This window comes from Doryrhamphus excisus, chromosome 14 (assembly GCF_030265055.1).
Source record: "Doryrhamphus excisus isolate RoL2022-K1 chromosome 14, RoL_Dexc_1.0, whole genome shotgun sequence".
Lineage (NCBI taxonomy): Eukaryota > Metazoa > Chordata > Actinopteri > Syngnathiformes > Syngnathidae > Doryrhamphus > Doryrhamphus excisus.
Window position 1 is genome coordinate 52,768 of NC_080479.1, and position 25,067 is coordinate 77,834.

At 41.6% G+C, this 25,067-nt stretch overlaps 1 protein-coding gene across 2 annotated transcripts in view; it reads right to left on the reverse strand.

Annotated features, from left to right (window-relative positions):
• Positions 1-25,067, reverse strand: part of LOC131101381 (alpha-catulin-like) — a 44,398-nt gene that overhangs the window by 13,778 nt on the left and 5,553 nt on the right. For both annotated transcript variants that reach the window (XM_058046451.1, XM_058046450.1), the window contains exons 2-3: positions 2,634-2,823; positions 900-1,093 (exon numbers count right to left, since the gene is read on the reverse strand). In XM_058046451.1, the coding sequence (XP_057902434.1) occupies positions 900-1,093; positions 2,634-2,823 (384 nt within the window). The remainder of the gene's footprint in view (positions 1-899; positions 1,094-2,633; positions 2,824-25,067) is intronic.

The following is a 25,067-nucleotide window of genomic DNA, read 5'->3' on the forward strand; positions in this document are numbered from 1 at the left end:
ACTGTTGTCCCGTCTTTGGTGAAAGCCGCCATCATTGCCCAACGAGACCCGACACGGACAATGAGAGGGAATCCGCCATGTTTGATTTTGCCAAATTGCCCAGCTGTTCCATTCAGATCCAGAAGTCGAGGACTCTGATGGAAGTGTGGGAGAAGATCCAGTAAAAAAATACGGTGAGCGTGTTGTTAAATAGTAGAATAAAGCACCGTGTGGTTTATAATCCGTTGACGTATGGAATAATCTCACCTCCTCTTTGTGCTTTGGGGTAAGGAATATAAGTGGAACAGTTACAAAAATCAGTTTTTCAACAAGATGAATCTTCCAAATGACCGAGAGGGCCTTGAGCCAGTGTGCTGTCCTTACATTCCCCAAAATAAAAGCTGCAAATGAAGCATCTCTGAGGTGCCGCCTTGTTTTTTTTTTTGTGTGCGTGAAGCTGCACAGTCAGAGAGCGTGCTCGCTAACGCAGCAGCTTTTCTGCACACGCCACACAACACAAAGAGAACGAGGAGGTCGGAGGAAGGATGTAATCGCGTTTGCTGCTAATGGAGGACAGATGGACGTCCAACGTCGGGCCCAAACCAGGCTTCCCGGTGGTGATTAATCTGCGTCCGCCTCGCACTGGCTGTCTTACTCAATTGTCTTTGTGCAAGCTTATCTCGCTGTTGACGGGAAAGCCGCAGGTCACTTTTTTTTCCAAATGAATCAGTTTTGGATTTTCAAGCAACTTGCAGCTCTGAAGTTGATAGTGAAACTAATATGCATGATTGAAGTTATTTTATTTTTTATGATGACGATCATGTCTGTAATGGCGTTTTTAGGAGTGAAAATGTATCATTTGTTGGCTCTAAGTTGTACTATTTTATTGTATTGTATTTTCTCTGTGTTTGTGGTTTCACCTTGTTTCGCGACGTGACGATCTGCTTGATGACGATGCGGTCGGCCAGCACCAAAACTTTGGTGACCGACGACAGGAGCAGACGGGCGGCCTTCACCATGCCCGTGCGGTCGCTGAATACCGTGATGCGGGAGTCCGTCGCCGTGGGAACGGCCGCGGCCGGTCCTACATCCGTCAGCTGGGCGATGGCGTCCCCTGTACGGACAAGGCGGGACACAAAGGTTGACATGCTGGATGAACATATTCCCACAAAAATACATTATACTTACATATGAATATGTTTTGAGGCAAAATATGTGTAGTAAAGAAAGCCTTCACACATATTTAATACAGAAACAACTCAATAAATACATTTAAAGAAATTCCTTGAAATTTTTATGTGTGAGATTATATATATATATTTACATACATATAAGTCAACAAATCTTGCCTGACTGATTCAGTTAATATAAAGTAACATTCAAATTTAAAAAATATATATATATTGTTTACATTCAATACACAGAATTTTTATGTATTTTAAAAAATATATATATTTAAGACATTTTAGCCGTTAAAATGTATCATTTTGTTATGTGTAAATAAATAAACTTTGCATGCCTGGTGAGCTCTCAGAAGGTGAAAACGCCTGGCCCTTTAAATCGAGTGTCTCTCTCTCTCTGTCTGTCCGCACTGTCCTGATTGGCTGAAGACCACTGTCAGTCAGTCTCCTTGGCACCGCCCTGTCATGTCTCCTTTGCCATCGCTAGCTTGCTAGCTTGAAGTCTTGGTATGTTTGCAAGTTTTTCCCGGACAAAACCCTCAATGTCGACAAAATGTTGAATCCCAAAGTCTCTAAAATACTTCTTGTGTCCGAACTCGTTAATCAATAAAATTTAAAAAGGAAAGTTTGAACTTTTTTGGGGGTGTTTAAACAAGATGTGATGAAATGCTAATAACAAAAGGTATATTGTAAAGGTAAAGTGTATGGTGAGGGGTTTTGCACCCTAAAAACATATGGAATAATTGTTAAAAAAATAAATTACATTTTAAAAAGTTGGCTACTTCACAGATATTATTATTAATATCTGCAATAGATATTATTGGGGGCTATTTTGGGAACCTATCCTCCATGATAAACGAGGGAACGCTGTATACAATTTTAAGAAACAACAAAAACAATACATAAATTGAAATAAATCTGTCTAAAATACTTCAAACCATAATATACCATAACCACTAACATATGTTCATATTGGTAATGTGGTTATTTGTGCTAAAGGGGGTGTTTTCAATATGTGTATACAATATCACGCCGCATGCGACGCAATTTCTACTCAACAACGTGATAATGGCGCAAAGCGCTGATTTGTAAAGACAGCCAACACAGAGACAGGAAGTGGAGACGTGTGACTCATTCTCTCAGGGGGGGGGCACTATGAGTCCCGGATAAAAACACATACAAGTTCGTTTCTCTGAGGTGATGAAGACACTTAAGTGGTTTAGAAGAGGTGACAGTTCCGCATGGAAGGAACATTTTAGTGTGCGCACACATTTACGTGCGCGGACACGTTCAATTCCAAATGTGAAAAGAGTCCACGGTGGTATATTTGTAAATAAATGATTGTCCCTCTTTGGGTTGTTGTTGCTTGGAGTGGCGCTGAAGACCGCTAGCTTCTTTTGTTGACTTTGGAAAAACAGCAGGCTTCGCTACACACCTTAAAAAGGGGGACAATGCAAAGTAAACGTCTCCTACCCGCTCTCCGGGCCTCGAAGCAGGCGTGTCCCATCTCATCTTTCAGCTCTTGGTTCTCGGCGGCGATGGCCTCCCCGACGGCGACGAAGCGTCCCACGGCCACGCTGACCGCCTGGCCCACGCGGTGGATGGCCGCTAGGGTGCGCTCCGACTTTTTGGGCCGCTCCTTGTGGTTGATGAGCGTGGTGATCTTCAAAAAGAAGAAAAAGAATTAAACATGTTCGGGTGGGGGTGGGAGTGGGGGGTCCCACAGTGGTCTTATGTATTATGTATGCCGGCAGCCAATTATCTTCCATTAATTATTGATCCCTTCCCCTCCCGCCTGCTGTTGGTGTAATTATTTAGTGCAGGAAGCAGCAGGTGGTGATATCTTCATCCTCCCCACAGTTACGCATCTAACATGCAGTTCTGCCAATCACGGCATTGATCCCGCCCACCAACTCTGACCAAAACAAGATAACAACCCCCCCAAAGAGCTCACAACCATTTTTTTTTTCTCCCCACTTCCAAGAGTTGTGAGAGCTTCCCGCCAGCCTCTTGTTGACGTCTGACTCATGCGCACGGAGCCAGGCGCTCCCGACGCCGGCTGTCGGGACACGGAGCAGGCGAGCGGCGGGAATACGAGCACGCTGACACGCCATTCACGTCACGACTCGCTGTTAGCGCCTTCGCGTTGCGCAACAGACCTCTTTGCCTGGCGTCTGCTGGAACTACTGAACACACTCGCTGGCCGCTTCATTAGGTACACCTGCACCGTCCAAACATCCCTTTAACGGCATATTAATATTAATGTTCACCAGACGTACTTCATCTCCACTATTATGATGTTTTTAGTTTCGCAAACAGTATTGATGTGTTGATCGTTGTATTGATGACGTAACCTTCCAACATGCCTAAACGGACATGAGGTATGCGTGTGTCATGTTTGTGGACGCTGTAGGAGACAAAAAGTTATTTTAAAAAAAATAAAACAAATACTTGCTTTTCAAAAATTTAAATTTAAAAATTTTTTTTTTTAAGTTTTTTAAAAAATAACAGCAAAAATGGAATAAAGTCACAATATAAAGAAAAAAATGTAACAAAATGTAATTATCATAATTTCACAACAATAATGTAATATAATAAGGAACAATACAATAATTATAGTAGCATAAAGTGGAAATATTATGGAAAAGTCGTAATATTTTGACCAGCAAACAAAACAAAGCGGTACATTTTAGAAAAAGAGGTTGTGGGAAAAACATCAAAATATAAAATTATATTTACCAGATGAAGATTTACAAAAAAAAAAAGTTGAAATAGTTGGGGGGAAAAAAAATCAGAAAAATGCAAAAAAATAGAATTCAACAAGAAAATCGCAAAATCAGCAATAATTTAAGAAAAAATATTATGAAAAAAGTTGCCTTCTCGTGATAAAAAAGCTGTAATTTTATTTTAATTTTAGAATGTTGGAATAAAGTGTGAATATTACAAGGAGTATATTCCTAATTATTTTCAAAGAAAACAAAAATGTGTGGAAAATATGACAAAAAAAATGCAAAAATGGGGAAAAACTGAGTAGAGTGAAATAAATATCAACAGTAGTCTTTGACGAAGCTTTATTTTAAGATGTGTAGCGAAGCCTACATTCATGGGGTCATGACCTTCCAAAAAGTGAGTGTTTGAGCACCTCTTCTCTCAAAAGTGAAGCAAACCAGCGAGGGAGTCATAAACGGACTCTGGGGACAAATTTGACTGAACATTGAACACGACTTTGGCACAGTGGGGGGCCTTGAACGTGACAATGTTAATGCCTTTATCGACGTTCATCGTTGCGGCCGTACTTTGCTGCCCACACACCTAACGAGGACGTGCACGGCGAATAGGAAAGGTTTTCGGAATAAGAAGTTTTTCCACCGCAGTCCACTCATTTAAAAGTTTCTCCTCTCGGCAGACTTTTGCTGTGCTCGTCGGTGAAGCGGTTGCGCTGGTGCACAGCAGGAATGCCAATGAGCGCATCCCGCTAAGGAGCCTCCAGCCCAGAAACCTCCAGAACACACCATCGTGTCAAAACACAATGTGTCCAGCTTTCCTATTAACAATGCCGTTTGTCTAGCAGACCACGCATCCCCGGCCAATCCCTCCAATCCCGTCTCATTGTGCTTAGTCATTAGCATCTCAATGACGCCGCTGTGAAGACAACAAAAATGGCACACTGACGTGCAATGGCATTTCTAAATGATGACATTTGTTATTCTACATTTCCAGCTGCGTCACTAACAAACTACATCCCAAACAACAGCGAGCCTCGCCCGCCATGGCGACGTGCCTCCGCTGCCCTTCTTCCGCCCCAAAATTGTCCCACATAATCACAATCTCAAGAAAAGTGGGATTGATTTCTACAATCATACCTGCCAATATTTACATTTGTAAACTAGGAAAAATATCCAGAAAATAAGGCAAAATTTGGGAAATTCTACTGCCTGCTAGCATAAAATGTGTCAAATCTAATTAAATAAATAATAATTTAATGGTAATTATTTATTTCATGACCAAGATATTTATTTAGCAAGAAATGCATATACTTAAATTTAATTTTTAATTTATTTCAGACATGCATACTATGTTACATTATTCTTTCTCACATATACACTTACAATATCTATTTATATATATATATATACGTATATACATACACATATACATACACACATATCTACGTAATATATATATACACATATACACATACACATACATGCATACACACAACACCTCATTACTACACATGTCTGAAAAGGAGCAGGAAGAAGCAAAGCTTATTAAATCCTACCCCTTCTCCACGCCATAGCAGTTACCAATTCAATAAGTTTTTTTTGTTTTTGTTTTTTTTTTTCATACATATAGTCATGCCATACTTCATGGCACGTTGTAACATTTATATTTATTTTTTTATACAGTATATAAAATATTATGTCTATTATATTAGGCTGTTAAATAAGTTATTATTATTTGTTTTTATATTTATTTTATTATTATTTTATTATTTATTTTATATTCATTTTATTATGATTTTATACAATTATTTCATAATTTTTATATTTATTTTATATTATTATTATATTATATTTATATATATATATGTATATACACACATACATACACACACACACACACACAGACACATACTGTATATTTTGTCAATTGACCCGACTGCTTTTATTTTGAAGGCCCGATGTGGTACGCTGATGTTGCCCGGGTGTTGCTGAGCAGACTGGAAGCCGTGCTGCCCTGGTAGTAGCAGATAGGAATTCTTTTTCCCATTGTGACAATCGGAGCCAGATATGTGGGGGGGAAGGATGAATATGAGCCGGTCAGCAGGATCCCAAGTCCAGGCCTCGGTAAGCTACTGTAAATCAGACGGGAACAAAAGCTGGAAACGTATGCCTCCCGCCTCCCATGGATACGGACGGGAGTACCACTGGGAGAACACGGAAGCTCCCAGGAATCTCCTCGCCCTAAAGTCATGTGACCACAGCCAGGAACTCAAGAGCGATGGAACGGGCGTCTTTGTCCACCACGTCGCCACAGGCTGGGAATGCGCTCGCAGGCGACGTGAGAGATCACAAAAGGAGGCCACACAGCGGACATCAACGCACATGTCAACATTTTAGTGGCGCTAGCTACCACTGTTAGCACGTGGAATGTGTTTACGTGATACCAACCCACAATATATTATTATTATATTATAATAATAATGTGATTTCATGAGAAATTTATATATTTCATGGCCTTCTGGTAAATATATGTCCTGCTCCTCCTGGCAGATCCCAAGGTGTTCCCAGGCCATAGTCCAGCCAAGGTTTCCCCAAGACCTACTACCGGACTGTCGGACGTGACCTTAACGCCCCCCAGGGAGGCGTCCGGGAGCCCCCTCATCTGGCTCCTGGTTCTGCTCAGTGCTTCCAGCCCCACGACTGACAAAAGTTATTTCGGCTGCCTGTGCCCACAATCTCGTCTTTTCGGTCACTACCCAAAGTTCACGATCGTAGGCGAGGGTAGGAACAAAGATTGTCCATGAAATTGTTGTTAAAAAAATTAAATATTTGCTTTAAAAAATAATTTTTGTTAAAAAAAAAAGCAAAAAAACAAACAATCCAATAGTTTTGGATCATACTGTTTTGTAAAATTAACATTAGGCACAAAGTTGTAATTTTCTTTTTTTTCTTGTTAAAAATAGTATATTTCAGCCCATAAATTACTATTATTAATTGGTATCAACAGTTTTATTTTATTTTTATCACATTCCACATTTTTGCTCTATTTTTTTATTTCTGTATACTTGTAAGATTGATATTTGTTTAAAAAGTTTTTTAGTAAAATAATTTTTGTCCAAAAATGCTTTTTTATTTTTTTAAAAAAAAGGGGAAAAAATATTTTTCACTAAAATATTAGTAATGTTTTAGTAAAAATAAAAACAGGGCATATATTTGTATTAATAATTATTAGTAATTAAAATGTCAGCAATTTGTCTTAACATTCTGCATTTTTACTCTATTTTTCACATTTTTGTTGGGTTTTTTTGTTTTATTTTAGTATATTGGGGTGACAATAAAACGACGGCCAGGGCTGCACTTTGGACACCCCTGCATTAGGGGCGGCCCAAGCGTCAATTCCACTCCCGTGTGCATCGATGGCTTGGTGTTCCAGCCGCCAAACAAAGTGGCGAAATTGAGAGCTCCGTCTTTGGCTCGGCTCCTTTTTCACCACAACTGACCGATGCGGAATCGGCATCACTGTGGATGAACAAGACCCCGAAGCACTTCAACTCCTCCGCTTGGGGCAGGATCTCATACCCGACCCGGAGATGGCTTTCCACTCCGCCCGGGCGAGAACCATTGACATTGACTACAATGCTATGCTCCTAAAATTAATGCAGATTTTTGTTAAATAATATTTTGAAATGCTGCTGCTCATTGAGAAGAGCTATTGATGCTTTCCTGTCACTCTCCAAAAGTCACCGGCAACCATGATCCCTCCTGCTACATCTTCTTATTCTCAGCCAAACCAGGGTACGGTAATTCTTACCCTGCATTTTGTCCCCCCCAGCACACCTCGTACCACCCGTTGCAGCCTGCTATTTTAACACCATTCCCGAACCATAACTCCTCTAAAGTCAATATGCTCACAAAGCATCTGGTACGAACGCCGCAAAAGCAAATTTGGCACACGTGTGAGTGACGGGGCCTTGAAGGAGGCAGCACAGATGCTCGTAAAGACCGCAGACTCCAGTGAAAACAATTTGAGCACTCCGCATGCATACACAAGGCGGATAATACCGCCTGATTGCGGCTGAGAGGCGGATGGCGAATGAGGGTTGTGTGGGGGGGGGGCGTTTTCAGGAAGCCACGAGCCAGTTGGGCGAGCTGACAGCAGCATCCAAAGACCAGGGATCTTTGGTGGTTTCTTCTGCTGTAACTGCTAGGATTAGTAAAACCGTACAGCTCATCAGTTCTCCTTGTAGACATGGTGGAAGCCAAGTATGCGTCCATGTTGGCCTCTGCTAACACATGACGGACATCTGAATGTCTACAGCAGGGGTGCTCACACTTTTTCAGCATGCGAGCTACTTTTAAAATGAGCGAGTCAAAATGATCTACCCACTACAAAAATGCAAAACATCTATTTATTTTCAAATGTATTGAGGATTATTTGTACGTACAATGTATGTTGATGTACCTTACATAACCAAATGAGCCAATATTGCAAAACACACATAATTAACTATTAACATTTTTTGTAATTACCTGAGTTTACTTTGATGACTTGCACTGAATTGAACCAGCCAGGGATGCATAGTCCGGACAGTAGCTGCTGATAGCCAGCCTCAAGCACACTTCCAAATGTTTATCAGTCATGGATAATATCCGTATCATAATATCCGTATAATATTCCATATCCGTATGGAAGTGATATGTTTTTTGCCTTTTTACTTGGTCCAGTTTTTGCCTTTTTACTTGGTCCAGCTCCTTCACTCATTTTAGTGACCATAAACTTTAGCGAGGGCTTAAAATCTGACGCAATTCGCCGACTAGCTTAGCACTTTGCATCGTTGTTTACGCATGAGCGGTGACCTAAAGGTCAAAATTCAGTTGTCATCTGACTGGTTGTCCTGTATGTCAATCAAGTAACGGGGATGGATGATAGGCTGACATCGTAAGTTCTGCTGCACTTAGAGACGTTGTTTGATTTGATTGGTCGCCCGAAGGGCAACATTCAGTTGTCATCTGAATGGCTGCCCTGTATGTCAATCAAGTGACGGCATTGATGCTGGGATGATATTTTTGTAATGTCACGCCGCGATCGACCAGCGATCGACCAGTACCACCTCCGCGATCGACCGGTAGCTCGCGATCGACTTAATGAGCACCCCTGGTCTACAGACTCAGGTGTCAGGTAGAAGTGGTTGGAGTTGATGATTCCGGACCAGCAAGAGTTTTGTGGACATGAAGCTGGACTGTCAAAACGCCAAAATGTTGCTGAAGTCTGCAACGTTTCTTAGTGATATTGAAGAGACCGAATCGAAGCTGTAAGTAACGATTTCTAAGCGTCCCGTGTAAGGAAGCGGTGGTCTGTGTAGCACTACAGAGCGTGCATACAGGGACCTGGATGCAAATTACAATCACCAATGTCTGGAGTTGCTAATAGCCTTTTCCCGCCGCTAGTCCGTGGCCTACCTGCGACCCGCAAAAAACTACCAGTAGCTCCTCGGGTTTATTCATTTTTTTATCAACCCCTATCCCAACAAAATTAGGGAAGTGGGGTTCGGAAGTCTTTGGGAGTGTGACCAATCACAGCGCTGTGTGCACACCCAAGTCTGGAAGATCTAGAAAGCTTCCCGTGTAGCTGTTGGATAACTCATTTGCGAGAAAGCTGTGATTTTTTTTATTCTTTCATTTTTATGTCATTTTCCTGTTTTGTCGTCTCCCATTTTGGGAACACCGATGCCGTAATGACATCACAACACACACAGCCAGCATTCAACAGGGCACAATGCTTCTTTTCATGACTTCCTGCTTGCTCTGTGCATGGAAGACGAAAGACGGAAGATGGAAGACGGAAGGTGGGAGGCAAGAAAGAAGTCAAGGAAGCAGCAGCTCTGCCAAGAAGAGCAGATGTGCCCTGAAGGCAACGTCACCGACGGGTCACACTCCCTCCGGCTGTGCGGGCTGCTCACCTGACCCGCCTCGGACTACAAGACTGGACCGAGGGAGGGGGTCGACATCGCATAGCGAGGGGCCCTGAGGGGGACGCTCACCTGCTCTGACAGTTGGCTCTAACCTTCACTCCAGGGACGGAGGAGTGCAGAGTTAGCATCTTTGTTAGCATCCTCTGGTGCAAAACAGGAGCAACTATAAAGAGCAGAGTCAAGATGAGGACACGCCATCTTGCAACTCTTCTACTCTTCAACCGCTGCACACCAAAGGCTGAAACTTTGTCAAAAAGTGCACCCTTGCTGTGTTGCATGTGCTATTATTTTTCGTAAATCATAAATCACATGATGGCGCTCTTATTGAGCTTGTAAGTCACACTGACTTGAAATTTCTCTACAAAACTAACCCTATCGCAACTTTAGGACGTTTAGTCGGATCAGCACAGAATTTGATACGCACCTTTAAGAGCTCTAATTTGGATTTTACAAAGTATTTTGATCACAACCCACTTTTATATATTTCCAAATAATAATTTGTTGAAAAAGTATCAATTATATAGTTAAAATTATATAGTTTTTTTTGTAAAAAAAAAAAAAAAAAGAAGCAAAAAAACAAACAATCCAATAGTTTTGGATCATACTGTTTTGTAAAATTAACATTAGGCACAAAGTTGTAATTTTCTTTTTTTCTTGTTAAAAAAGTATATTTCAGGCCATAAATTTTTATTACATTTTTATAATTTTTTTTATTAAAATGTATTAATTGGTATCAACATTTTTATTTTATTTTTATCACATACCATATTTTTGCTGTATTTTTTTTAATTTCTGTATTCTTGTAAGATTGTTGACATTTGTTTAAAAGTTTTTTAGTAAAATCTTTTTTGGACAAAAATGCTTTTTTTTTTAAAAGAGGAGGAAATTGTTTTTCAGTAAAATATTAGTAATGTTTTAGTGAAAATAAAAACATGGCAGATTTGTATTATTAATTATTAGCAATTAAAATGTCACCATTTTGTCATTTTTGTTCTATTTTTCACATTTTTGTTGGGTGTTTTTGTTTATTTTATATTGGGGTGACAAAACAAAACAACACCCGGGACTGCACTTTGGACACCCCTGCATTAGGGGCGGCCCAAGCGTCAATTCCACTCCCGTGTGGATCGATGGCTTGGTGTTCCAGCCGCCAAACAAAGTGGCGAGCAGCAGAACGGAGTGTAAAGCCAGCAGTCAGCAGTCAAGCCAATAAAATCCTGCTCATGGCTTCCCGGGGAGCGTTTACTGTCAAATAAACCCACGGAATATTCCCCCTCGTGGCCTCGTACGACAGCCTGGCATCGATCCTTGGAGCCGTGCCGCCGCCGCCGCTTTCCAAGCTGAGAGGGGCGTGAAAGGCAGCTGGAGTTTTTTTTTCCATGTTCCCGGGGAGGAAGAAATACGCCTCCCTCGTTCAAACGTGGGTCGAGACGTTGAGGTGGCATCTACTCCATCATCGCTAAAAGGACATCCATCACGTCCTAAGCGGGTCCAGCAGGTGTGTCCATAACCAGACCTTCCAAGTGAAGACCTGTCACATTCAATTTAGCTCCCCTTGTTGAGTCTGAACGGGACGTATGAGAGGATTTATTGTATACAATCCTAATCTGGATCAGCGCCGATTAGTACGCCTTCATCTGCCCATGGTGGAATTTTAGACCGGAGATGGATGCATTAGTCCGGGAAAAATTCTCCAAGATCTCGCTCAACAAACCAAAAAACGGCAAAGAAATCCTAGCTTAGCTGGCAATGCACAATGGTAAACAACACCCGTTTAATATGCAAATCTATCATCTTACTAGATCAGGGGTGGGCAAACTACGGCCCGGGGGCCACATCTGGCCCGCCAGGTGTTTCAATATGGCCCGCCTATTCTTTCCAAAGTATTTTATTTAAACTCAACATACAACCTGGCATCGTGGCTTGGGCCAACTTTTTGATGGTTGAGGTAGCTGCTTTATCAATTTCGTTATTTGATGTGGTCTGTTGTTTACAAAATGCTCCTGGACAAAGGAACACAAGCACAATAGTAAAAATAATAAGAATAATAACAATAATAATGTCGTTGTTAATAATAATATTACTATTATTATATTAATATTGTTGTTAATAATATTAATATAATAATAGTAATAATATTATTATTATTAATATATAATAATATATTATATAATAATATAAATAATAATTATAATATATTATATTATATAATGATAATAACATTACTATAACTAATAATAATAACAATACTAATTATAATAAAAATAATAATAATAACAATAATAATAATACATTTAATTTCTAATACACTTCACATCAAATAAATGATTTCAAAGTTCACATATAGCAGATTGCATGACACTTTTACATGTAAAATATGTGTAAAAATATAGGTGTAAAAATTGACTGTTACGTGTAAAATACTATATACCACCCCCCCCCCCCCCCCGCCCCCTTCCCGGCAATTTTGTTAAATCAATGCGGCCCGCGAGTCAAAAAGTTTGCCCACCCCTGTACTAGATGCACCATCTTTGGGACATTTTGGACATTTTGGTTTAAAAAGCACCTTCACCAGGCTTCACTACACATCTCAAAATGCCATCGGCCAGGTAGACACGTGAGAGCTGTAAGTTTGATTGTTAAAATATGAGCCTAACATTTTAGCATGTTAGCATCACTTTATTAGTGTTGCGATTGTCTGCATCCGGCTCCTCGGTCCATGTACTAGGAGTGCAGAGTTGCAGTGTAAATAAATGAAATGCTAAAGCGCTAACTCATTAAAGCTCCAAACATCATCCCACACTGAGACGACAAGAGGTTTTATCAGCGAGCGTTACGTATGACCTCTCTTAAAAGAATGAAGGACCAGAACTTTATCCGTCCTCCTGATATACTGCTGGGGAAGGCCAGAGAGGAACCAGCAGCAGCTGATAAGGAACTAGCGATAAAGCAGAGGGATAAGCGGATGGATGGCTGCCATGGCGAGATAACAGCGGAGGAAAAAAAAAAAAAAAAGACGACATGACCAAGTTTTGAGGTGGACCGCCTTTCAAAACGTCTCAGGGGGAGGGAAAAAAAAATGACAGCTGGTTTGGATCGGAAGCCAAACGTGAAACGACGGCCGCGTCAACTGCAATCTGAGGTTCAGCGAGACGGGAGAAGGCGAGCGAGGGAATCGATCTCGCCGCTGTAACACAAACCGTCACGCCGCGATGTCTGCTATGGTCGGTCGCCATCGTCACTTCTGGACCAACTCAGTATGTCAAATAACCCACGGGTGGTCTATAACCCATCCTGTTGTGCAATGACTGCCTGCCACAGGACTGCCATCTATCTGTGGCAGGCTGAATGGTGGGGAAATTGGAATTTGCATCATTGTTTTTGTCCCGTGTGCAAAAACAGTTTAAAAGTAACCACCCCCCACACCTCAAAAGCTAAAATGGCGACAGTAGAGCAAAAGGCACAACGTCAAGGGGAGAAGTGAAATATTTATCCTAATAACTAATAATAAATCTCAGCTTTGTCGTCCCTCGTTTATTCGAAAACTATGTTAAATTCATTGCCGCAATATAAGATTTTTATAAATGTAATACTTTTGTAATATTTTTAACTTTCTAAATACAATTTAACATTACTAGAGCCCTGTAAACGTGAAGTAACACCCCTATAGTCACCTTTACACCCCTACTATTCATTGTTTACAAAGAACTGCACAGCTATTTGACTACAGAGACTCAAGATTAGCCACTCGCCACTAGTTAGCAAGCAAATAGAAGCCAAAAATGTACCACTTCCACATGAAATGGGAGGACGGACATGCAATGGCTGACTTTATGCAATGTTAAAATAATGTCATGTAAGCTAACGTCTCTATTTTGGTGTCATCGAACACCAAGTGAGCAGAATACAACATATCAGTTGCATTTCGATATATTTTGACTAAAAAGAGGAAAAAAAATACACATTAAGCAAAATAAATGTACTTAGTACCTACCCAATATGGTTTTTTAACATTATTAGAGCCCTACAGTCACGAGATAACATCCCTATAGTCACTCTTACACTCATATTAGCAGACATCAAAGACAAAATAAGACATAAAAATAATACCAAGTGGAGGTGGGCGGACAGGAAGTGATGTCGTTTGATCTTGGCATGGGTTACGGCTGTAACAATAGCCTGATGTTGGCATGATGTTGGTAACCATGCTTGTTGGGAGATCATTCAAACCTACAATAAAAGCCTGTTGTTCCAAACATGACTGACACCTAGTGGCCAGAGTAGAGGACTACAAATCACTAGGTCTTTGAATGCATCTTCTGAATGCTTGTATGTTACTTGATATAGATCTTTATTTTCATGCGAGGCCAACATTTGCATATCTTTAGAGACCATATTCAGCCACAAAACAACATGATTTATGAATGAGTATATTTTGAAATATTAGATAAAGTGAAGCCACAATTCAAAGGGGGGGTGACGGTGGGGGTGGGGGTGGGGGGGGTGATACTGATTCTGCATAAAAACCCGACTCGGCAGCAGAACACAATAACAGGCTTGAGGACCAGAGTCATTTACTCCTTATCTAGGTCGGGATCTGAGATCTGAGACCATCTGATGGGAGGGTGGGGGGACGGGGACGGGGGGGGGTCCACCCCCTCTCTCTTTCTCTTGCGATGCTGCAGTTAAATTTCCTGTGCGACCTCACAAGAAAGCAAAAGGCGACCCAGAGGCATGCTTCCTCCCTCCCTCCCTCCCTGCCTGCCGCCTTCTCACACTTTTGTTGAAAAGTTCTCCCGAAACTCGATAGGAAGGCAGCCAGTCGTCGAGCGTGGACTCGGGCTATTGACCAGCCTCTCGGTAACCTCGGTAGGCTGCCAAAAAGACTGATGAGTCGCCGTGGCCAATTTTAAGAAGCGGAACGCCGTATAAGGACATCGGGATTCATCATACGCTGGTTCGCACAGGACTGTCATCTATCTGTGGCGCTGAAATGCATGACATAATCTCATGTTCCCATCCAAAAAAAAAAAAACCCAATGTCAGTCAGCCATCGACAAACAAGGCGGTCTCATGTCATGTGGTCTTCATGGCGAATGTCTGAGTAATGAAATACCAAACAGGACAGGCCCGTCTTGCTTGCCAACTCCGGAACATTCCATCCGTCATCAACACGGCTAATTACAAGTCCCGCTCAAATAATAGCCGACATTGTGCCAAAGCTGCACTATTCTTCCCACAGCTATAGAATGTTCCGCTAAAGAAAGGTCGCACGCCACGAGCGAGGACGCCATCGCCGCTCAACACAAAAGACGACGACTACGGCTCCGTGTGAAAGAAGAAGTCGGGTTCGTTTCTGAGACGCCCCCGAGCGCAAATCAAACTCAATATTCCCTTTCCACTCCCCCCCCCCTCCCTCTGCAACAAAAGATGGCAGGTGAGGACAGAAAAGACAAATCATCCCACCCCAAAAAGACGAGAATGTTTTATGAATTAATCATAACAAACATCAAAAGATCTGTAAAGCTTTGTGTGGTTATTGTGTGTAGCTGCTCTATAGGAGTCCATAACTCAATATAAAGCATCATAGGTCCCCTTTAAATATAAAGTAGACAAAGAGAAATGAAGTGAAAACATGAAATGGTTTGTGTTTTTAAGATAAACGGGGGCCTCTTCTCATCAGGGTCCATCTTTAGGACCTTCCAGCTGGTAAAATACGCCTGGAAAGGTCGAGCGGTGAACCGGATCTTTATTTGTAGCGCGTCCAGTCTTTTGAGGTATCCCGGCCGACCCCTCCCCGTCTGCTGTCGCCCAGAAATAGCGACAAGGGGGGGGGGGGGGGGGGGGGGAGCTTCGCGCCACGTTACGATAAAGCAGCGTGCCTCTCGGTGACTTGTCAAGGTTGGACGACGTCGACCAACGGTGTCCTACCACCGAGGAGATAAATACGCCACATCTTCTTCCCCAGGCGGCAAAGATCGCAAGACTGACATGACTGGCGGCTTTGTCCTGCTGCTGCACGGCGTCGCTGTTGATGTCGTCTCCGCTTGCGGCCGTCTGGGCTTTGTGCGCTTACCTGCAGCCTTTGGCTCCCGTTTCACGGCCCCGCATGGCTAATAAGTTGATCCGGGCACGCCAGACTCTCTGGAGAGATTAAGATTCAAAGTGAGAGGCCCAAGCGCTGCGCAAAGATAGGCAGGGACTGCAGAATGCTAAAACGTGTGAGGGGAAAACTGGAATGAGGAAATGAGGCGGCACAGGAAGGACGGAAGGCATACAAACGTTCCGACTCCGACTCAAGTACAGCCCTCACGTTCCACAAGGCGTTTTATTCCCGCTTGTCCGGGCACAACACGACAGGAACTACATGGCACTGTTTCCGTTTAGTCATTATTTCTTGGCGGGCCATTAGTATATTAATACCACCATGTGTGTACTCTTTATTAATATGTAGGTATTTAATACTAATTGACTCATTAATACTAATCTGACTGAAACTAAAGTGATTATTTATTTACATTTTTATTTTATCTGGTGTACCTTTTCAGGCCTTAAGGGCAAAAAGTACACTTTTTTTATTATTTTTTACTATTTTTAAAAAGTAATGATCACCTCATTGACTCCCGTTAGAACTGAAGTTTTTGACAAAATGAGAAAAAAAAAATCATATTACATTTTTATTATGCGTGGCACCTTAAGCACAAAGTTTTACAAATTTAATACAGTAAACCTGGGATATATCGGATTCAATTGTTCCCACTGGTTTTGTCCGATATAAGCGAAATCCGTTATATGCGTATACCGGAAAATGTCCGTTTTACGCATATATGGGATTTATATCCGGTATATGCGTAAATGGGATTTTATCCGTTATAAAAAGGCACTTCCTTGACTATGTTTCCAATGTACCTGGACGCGCAGGCAACGCTGCAAACGCTGCAAATGACGTCGTATAGCGGCCTGTCACCATTCGGCCAATCGGAGCGCCACGATGCGGTCATCCGATATATGCCAGGGAAATTTCATGGAAATGCATTGGAACGGGACTGGAGATTTTGTCCGAAATAGGCGAAATCCGTTATAAAAAAATCCGATATATGCAATGAATTTTTATTGGAAATGCATTACAGAAAAATCGCTTCTTTTTTATCTGTCCGTTGTGAGCCAATTTCCGATATATCCGAGTCCGATATATCCGAGGTTTACTGTAACAATATAACTAAAAATAAGGCTGCACGGTGTACAAGTGGTTAGCGCGCAGACCTCACAGCTAGGAGACCCGAGTTCAATCCCACCCTCGGCCACCCTAATTGGCCACAGGTATGAATGTGGGTGGGAATGCTTGTTTGTCTATATGTGCCCTGGGATTGGCTGACCACCAGTCCCGAAGACAGCTGGGATAGGTTCCAGCACCCCTGGACCCTAGTGACGATAAGCGGCATAGAAAATGGTTGGATTACAGAACTTTAAAAACATTAGAAGACAAACCAAAAAGCTCAGTTATGCCCATCCTCGCATAAATGCTGAGTCAGGGTTTTGGAAAACCTCCAATCTCCAGCCATGACCAATTATGCAAATGAGATGATGACATCATCACCAACACTTTGCCTCGGCCAAGAGTCTTATTGTGCTAAACCCCCAAAGAGTAGACAAGGGGGGGTAAGTTTGGTACAACACGGTAAACTCTGCCTTTTGCAACTTTGACACCTCCGACTCGGCGCAGATGAGAAAATATTTGGCATTCTCCTCTTCCTCTTCCTCTTCCTCTTCCTCCGTGTCCTTCACGCTCGCTTTGTTCCGTCGTGTTAACGCTCATCTCCTTAAAAGAACTCATTATCTGCAAAAAGGGAGTCGTTCAGAGGCGCTCCAGGAAAGTAATTAACACTTACAAGGCAAACCCGAGGCTTCCTCTGCCGCGGTACAGTTGGGGGGGGTGGGGGTGGGGGGGGGGCAAACGTGTCGACTCAGAGCTTTTTTGGCGGCTTCGCTTCGTGCGCTCATCAGCGATCAAGTCTGCCAGCACAAATGACAGCTAATTTCTATGGAGGACCAAAACTGCCAAAAATAATAAATAAATAAATAAATAAATAAATAAAAGTGAAAATAAAAACAAAAATGAAAAATGAAAAAAAAATCAAAAAATCCACAAATACACAAAAATAAATATAAATGGAAATAAAAACAAAAATAAAAAAATATTATAGAGTGCTTTTTTTTATTTATTGATATGTAATTCTATTTATACATTTATGTTTGTATTTATTTTTAATTTTTGAATCTTTTTTATTTTTGCTCTTATTTATTTATTTATGTATATATTTTTTATTTTTGTTTTTATTTCCATTTATATAAATTTTTTTGTATTTAATTTTTTGATTTTTTTTTTATTTTTGTTTTTATTTTCACTTTTATTTATTTATTCATTATTTTGGCAGTTTTGGTCCTCCGTAAATTTCCACATAGACTTTCCCATCCAGGATGATAAAAGTGTGGTCTGTTGCTTCCCACATGCAAGCCCCCCCCCCCCCCCGGGGGGCCTTTAGCCCAGTTCCGAGGGATCCCAGACGCAAATGCCAACACAGGAGCGCAGCCAACGCGGGAGGAAGGGTGAGCACATGACCGCGAGGCTGCTCTCATGTGACTCCCGCGGCGTGCTGGCATCGTGACCGCCATGTTTAGCTGTGATGTTACCATGGGGTCAATCCCTAAACGTCCCGTTGGTGATCTTTCGCTGATGCCGATTATTACCCCGCCTCTTACTCACTTGTTTGAACCCCTTATGGTGCCATTTCAGTCCTCGGGAAATTCAATGTAGAAATCCACAATAAAATACATTTGCGATGAAGCAAAGTGTCCCGATTTAAAATGCAAATAAAAAAGCTTAAAAGACGTATTAATATGAATTTTTAAAAATGTAGTAATGTAACACATCATCCTCCATTACACTCAATTTGGTCTGTCTTTCTATTTCCTGTGTGTGATAAAGATATAAAAACAGCTAAAAATAGATCCAACTATGCCTAATACTTTGGCCATTCGAAATATTATAGGAACTTCAAAGTACTTGGGGCATTGATTTCCCACAGCAATATAGAAACGTATAGAACGTCTATACCTAGCGTTAACGTTTCCAAACTACAGTAAACCTCGGATATATCGGACTCGGATATATCGGAAATTCGCTCACAACGGACAGATAAAAAAGAACCGATTTTTCTGTAATGCATTTCCAATAAAAATTCATTGCATATATCGGATTTTTTATAACGGATTTCGCCTATTTCGGACAAAATCTCCAGTTTGCCCACCCCTGGTCTGGATGATAAACCAGACTGGACTATCAACATAGATTCTCGGCATCAGGGCATAGGACACTCAGGAAGCTCCTTTGCATCATCATGGACAACCAACATCATCCCATGGAGAGCATCGTCCAGCTGGCAGATTACTATCACTGTCCTGCTCCATGTTTGCAGAGCTGCTGGAAATGTGACTTTCTCTTGGAGATCAATAAAGTATCTCCATCAAATCTCATATTCTTGTCGTATTTGGAGACTTTTATATGAAATATCTCACATAAGGATTGAGGATGATGGACAACATTCCAAAAACAAGTGTAGTTTTCCTTTAAGGGGTACAAAGTAGAAGAGCCCCGACCTCAACCCTCACGAAAACCACGTGGAAAAGAAACAACCTCACAAAATGTTCGTTAGAATGAATGGGACACAAATTCCCCACGGACCCTGAAGGCAGCGGGCATCCTGAAGCGCCCTCAATCCCAGCCATCAGTCACTGATAAGAGCATTGTAGGAGTACAAAGTGGGCCGTCCCACCCGGCGAGGATCTTTGTCCCGGCAATACTGAGCGTCGTACGTGTGTTCTTTCGGAGGGGCCACCATCAAACCCACGCGGCCTCGCTCTTCGCTTAGCGTCTTCATCCGTCTGACGGGCCTTTTTGTCTTCATCCGCTTCCATTGAAGCCGGACTCAAATGGAAAGAAAGGAAGGAGCATCACGCTACATTAGGCACCGCATCCTCGCTGATAGAGATCACTTCCTGTGTGTCAACACCCAGGACGCTCTTCACAATCTGATGGCTGGACGACACAAAGGGGAGGGGGGGGGGCAGGCTGGGGTTTGGATGTGGTGTTTGGTTTGTGCTCGGTTCGCCGTGACTCAACGCCCCCCACTTGAGGGCTGGATCGTATTGACATCTATTCACTGGATGAGGATCAACCAGCAATGGTCAGGGTGACCACTTTTAGACCCGCGCCATGCCGCCATGCCGCCATGCCGCCATGCCGCCATGCACACAATAAGCATCGTGTTACATGTAATGTTAAATGTATAATTCATTTCCTCCAACAGGGGGCGACAAAATGTCAATTCATTTTCAATGGTAAAAATAGAAAAATATAGAATTTATTTTAAATATGTCCTGCTGATTAACATAATCATCCTAAATGAGCTGATAAAAGCAGCAAAATTTGAAATATCAGAATGTAAAAATGGAGATGGATTGTTGAAATGTATAAATGTTTAAATGTTCGATTTAAAGCAATATAAGGACTGACAATCAAACCAGCAACTCCTCCGGTATATTAGGGCTGTCAAATGATTAAAATGTTTAATCAGATTAATCACGGTTTTCAAATTAATTAATCACGATTAATCAATTAATTGTTGCTGTTTTTTTCTGCTGTTGCTTTTTTAAATATAAGAATCATTTTACAAATATTGCAACTTTAGACTTGTAAAGTTTCTCATAACGTTCAAATTTTCCTTAATATTTTGACTTTATTCTCATAATATTACAACTTTTTCCCCAACCAAAATATAAATTTCATTCATTGTTTTGTTTGTTTGTCATATTATGATTATTTTATTTTATTATATTATTTAATTTGTCAGCTTTACGCTACTAAAATTACACTTTTAAATTATTAATTTACAACTTATTACAATTTATATATTTTTTTGCTGTGCCGTTTATCTTTTTTTATGTTTTGACTTTATTCTTGTAAAATCACTACAGTTTTTACTAATTTTGCTGTTGTTTTTTTGTTTTGTTTCTTTAGTTAAATTATATTTTTAGACTGTGCCGTGGACCAATAGGCCCCTGGGCTGCACTTTGGACACCCCTGTTGCTGACTAAGCAAGTCACGTTTTAGTAATGGAAAATGGAAAATGACTTAGCACCAGTAGGGGGCCCCAAATAAATTGCCCATTCATTTTCAATGGCAAAAATATCACAGAAAATATGAAATGACAGATTACAAATTATGTGGGATTTATAGAAAGCATCCTGCTACATATGAATGTTGCTCAGTTCCAGTGTTGTGTACAGACCTGCCCTCTCAGTAGTCCACCTCGTTAAGCAGCCGGAAAGGCAGTAAATCACTTCATTGTACTTCTTTCCACCGATATCCACCTCGCTGCGGCGGCGAGCGCTACAATGAAAAAAAACCTTTTCTTTTCCCACACTGCGGCTGCCTGAAACAAATCCCAAAGGAAACGCCACATCGAGTCAGCCACTCGATACTTGACAAGGATCCTTCACTATTATTAGCCCGCGCCGGCTCTGGGGGCCCCGTTCACACAGAGGACACGGAGAACCAACGCTTCACGGACGGAGGAGACCTTATCTCATTCACGAGGAGGACTAATTTATCCAAACCAGATACAGGTACCACTTGGGGTGGCATGCATGCATCCATAAAGCCAACATGGGCTGGTAAGAGAGTAGATGATGCCACTTTGAGGTTCACTGATGCATCCAGCAGAAGGTGAGATAAGCTCTTCTCACCCTGAAGTTAGCCTCCTTGCAGCGCCTTGGAGGAGTCAATGGAAGCACAAGTGAGAGGGAGTCTTTTATCAGCACTTAAACAGAGAATCGATGGCAGCGAGGGAGAGGGACACATTGGTCAGGTGTGATGAGCTGCACGCCATCAAACGATGTTTACGTGTATTTAAAAGACGCCTTTCAGTAAGCTTATTTTTGTGCTAATGGAAAAATGATCAAAAACTGCAAACCAATTCATGACAACCATCCGCTTCAGGGTACCCAAGGCATAATTTAGACATCTTAATCAGCAATAATTATTCAATTAAATCTGTTTAAGCATGTATTTAGATCAATAATACTATCTGCCCCAAAGGCTGGACAGGATCAAAAAAAATAAAAACACATCAGGGCTCTACGTTAAAAACAAAAATGACTTGCCCATGGGGAATCCTTAAGGCAGGGGTGCTCATTAAGTCGATCGCGATCTACCGGTCGATCGCGGAGGTGGTACTGGTCGATCGCGGCGTGACATTAAAAAAATATCATCCCAGCATCAATGCCGTCACTTGATTGACATACAGGGCAGCCATTCAGATGACAACTGAATGTTGCCCTTCGGGCGACCAATCAAATCAAACAACGTCTCTAAGTGCAGCAGAACTTACGATGTCAGCCTATCATCCATCCCCGTTACTTGATTGACATACAGGACAACCAGTCAGATGACAACTGAATTTTGACCTTTAGGTCACCGCTCATGCGTAAACAACGATGCAAAGTGCTAAGCTAGTCGGCGAATTGCGTTAGATTTTAAAGCCCTCGCTAAAGTTTATGGTCACTAAAATGAGTGAAGGAGCTGGACCAAGTAAAAAGGCAAAAACTGGACCAAGTAAAAAGGCAAAAAACATATCACTTCCATACGGATATGGAATATTATACGGATATTATGATACGGATATTATCCATGACTGATAAACATTTGGAAGTGTGCTTGAGGCTGGCTATCAGCAGCTACTGTCCGGACTATGCATCCCTGGCTGGTTCAATTCAGTGCAAGTCATCAAAGTAAACTCAGGTAATTACAAAAAATGTTCATAGTTAATTATGTGTGTTTTGCAATATTGGCTCATTTGGTTATGTAAGGTACATCAACATACATTGTACGTACAAATAATCCTCAATGCATTTGAAAATAAATAGATGTTTTGCATTTTTGTAGTGGGTAGATCATTTTGACTCGCTCATTTTAAAAGTAGCTCGCATGCTGAAAAAGTGTGAGCACCCCTGAATTAGACCATGTTGGCAGGGACGCCATGATGGATGTTTTCCTAGTAAAACGATCGCTGATTGGTTGATCGCCAACAAGAACGGATGTGGGTAAAACGCGGATGTGGATTACGGACCGCGGTCTAAATAAACGATTCTGATTGGTTTGCAAATTACCAGCGGAATTACGCAGTCCGTGTTTTACCAACACCCAACAAGAACCGCTTTAAAAAAAACTCTTAGCAGTACGGCATGCTAAAGTACACTTGCCCGACGGGAATATTAATGATTGGATTTACTTGCCCCAATTTTGTTTTAACTTGCCCCGGGCCAACGGTACATCGTTATTGTCGAGCCCTGCACATAAACATAAATTTTCTATGCTCTAAGTACCAAAATATTGCTTTCATAAATAAGGAATCCTCCTTTGCGGGAAATCAGTCGTGACTGCAACCAGTTCACCGCAATGAACAACAAATTCCTGTCATGTTTTTAGCCTGTCAGCACATCATTCCACCAGCAAGAAGAAGAGTCATTTGGCATGGAATATTTTGCATTTCCACTCTCACATCAACCATACTGTACATACGGGACGGAGATGTCAACACTACAGTCCCACAGAAACAGCAAAAACCAAAGCATTCAGGTCAGACCAAGGGTTTTCGCCATCACAACATCAGGACCTGAAGTCAACTACCTAGATGTAAACATGGCGCTTGGCGCCGACCGACTGGGCCAATGAGCTGCGATACTGACACATGACGCCTGCACGCCGACGCCGCCGCCGCACATCCCTGTAGTTTCTGTTGACCCCGAGCAAACAATCTCACATTCCACACACACACACACACACACACACCGTGTGAATGCATAAGACAGATTGAGCATTTTTCCTTTCGGACATATTTGGAGACAGCAACAAGAAAGCAGGCGTTGCTCCTCTCAACGAGCAGCAGCTCCCTGCTGTGACCTCCCATGTAAAAGTCGTGATTGTCATACAGTAAACCTCGGATATATCGGACTCGGATATATCGGAAATTCGCTCACCGATTTTTCTGTAATGCATTTCCAATAAAAATTCATTGCATATATCGGATTTTTTATAACAGATTTCGCCTATTTCGGACAAAATCTCCAGTCCCGTTCCAATGCATTTCCATGAAATTTCCCTGGCATATATCGGATGGCCGCATCGTTATGCTAATCTTGTTGATGTCACTGGCTATTGTCTTTCTCCTGGCTCCAGATTTAGGACAAATATAAAAGTGAGTGACGTCAATAATACTAGCACAGCAGTGAATGAGATCTTAACCTCACTATTGGAAATAACGTAGGCCTGACGGGCGTAACAGGGCCTAGCTTAATTAACAATTTGTTATGCTCAGAGTCCAATAAAGTTCAATTCTCATTACCTTACGTCTCTTTTCATTGCCCAGTCCAGGTACATTGGAAACATAGTCAAGGAAGTGCCTTTTTATAACGGATAAAATCCCATATAAGCAATATAGAAACGTATAGAACGTCTATACCTAGCGTTAACGTTTCCAAACTACAGTAAACCTCGGATATATCGGACTCGGATATATCGGAAATTGGCTCACAACGGACAGATAAAAAAGAACCGATTTTTCTGTAATGCATTTCCAATAAAAATTCATTGCATATATCGGATTTTTTATAACGGATTTCGCCTATTTCGGACAAAATCTCCAGTCCCGTTCCAATGCATTTCCATGAAATTTCCCTGGCATATATCGGATGGCCGCATCGTGGCGCTCCGATTGGCCGAATGGTGACAGGCCGCTATACGACGTCATTTGCAGCGTTTGCAGCGTTGCCTGCGCGTCCAGGTACATTGGAAACATAGTCAAGGAAGTGCCTTTTTATAACGGATAAAATCCCATTTACGCATATACCGGATATAAATCCCATATATGCGTAAAACGGACATTTTCCGGTATACGCATATAACGGATTTCGCTTATATCGGACAAAACCAGTGGGAACAATTGAATCCGATATATCCCAGGTTTACTGTATTTGTAAACATTTTCAAGAGTCATAATTTACCCCACCACAGATAGATTGCAATCCTGTGGGGAAGTATTGGTGATTATTCCAAGAAATAATGAAACAGGAATATGTTGAATGCATTTTGG